Source organism: Octopus bimaculoides, unplaced genomic scaffold (genome assembly GCF_001194135.2).
Source record: "Octopus bimaculoides isolate UCB-OBI-ISO-001 unplaced genomic scaffold, ASM119413v2 Scaffold_43180, whole genome shotgun sequence".
In the NCBI taxonomy this organism is placed as follows: domain Eukaryota; kingdom Metazoa; phylum Mollusca; class Cephalopoda; order Octopoda; family Octopodidae; genus Octopus; species Octopus bimaculoides.
Window position 1 is genome coordinate 11298 of NW_026313195.1, and position 1029 is coordinate 12326.

The 1029-nt window shown below is 35.4% G+C and overlaps 1 protein-coding gene across 1 annotated transcript in view; it reads right to left on the reverse strand.

Moving 5' to 3' along the window:
* The window catches only part of LOC106874665 (uncharacterized), a 13940-nt gene that overhangs the window by 8899 nt on the left and 4012 nt on the right, over nt 1-1029 (reverse strand). The window contains exon 2 of the mRNA XM_014922463.2: nt 425-630. Coding sequence (XP_014777949.2) covers nt 425-630 — 206 coding nt within the window. The remainder of the gene's footprint in view (nt 1-424; nt 631-1029) is intronic.

Genomic DNA, 1029 nt, shown 5'->3' on the forward strand with positions numbered 1-1029 from the left:
TGTGTGTATATGTATGTATGTGTGCATATGTATGTATGTGTGTATATGTATGTATATATATATTTATGTATGTATGTATGTTTGTTGGCTTGTGTGTGTTTGTGTGTGTTTGTGTGAGTGTGTGATTGTCCCCACACTACCATTTGACAATCTGTGGAGATGTTTTACTTCCCTGGCACTTAGTGGTTCACCAAAAGATACTGATAGAGCAGGTACCAGGTTTTAAAGCAAAAATACGGGGGTCAATTTGTTCAACTAAAATCCTTCAAGTCAGTGTCCCAGCATGGTCGCTGTCTAATGACTGAAACAAGTAAAAGGAAAAAGATAACTGTAGAAGCCCTGGAAACATGTAAAGAGATGAAGCTGAGTGAAGAAGGGAAACTTCTTTCGAAATGGAAACAAACAAAATAAAGGTTTTACTCACCGTTTTATCCAACCAAAATTTTCCTTCAGCGCTAAAAGGTAACCATGACATATAATTGAATATCGTTGGAAGAAAGAATGATACATTTGACTTTCTAGAATTTCTTCCAAATTTGGTATTGACCAACTCACCATGCCAAGTAGTAAAAGAACCTTTAAAATCATCATGTATGTGACTACGTGTAACTTCAACGGTCCAGTGTGCCACTGGAAATAAAAGAGACAAAACAGGACATCAGTGACAACAAAGTTTCAAAATGAATAAACTTAAACCGTCAATTACTTTTATAAGGAGAAAGATTTCAAAGGAAATTATAAGAAGATGATTGGAAAATATTGTCTCTGCTCTTCTACCATAGTTTATTACAGTTTTTACATTTAGGTGGGACTGTGTAGGAGGAAGTTTGCTTCCCAACCACATGGTTCTGGGCAAGTGTCTTGTACAAAAGCTTTGGGTCAACCAAAATCTTGTGGGTGGATTTAGTGAATGAAAACTTAAGGGAACCCATCGTATATATATAGATATAATGGTATTTTTTTTATATAAGTTTAAAGCTTATGGCAATCATCGTGCAATGACTAAGGAAAATAAAGGGGCATATAAGC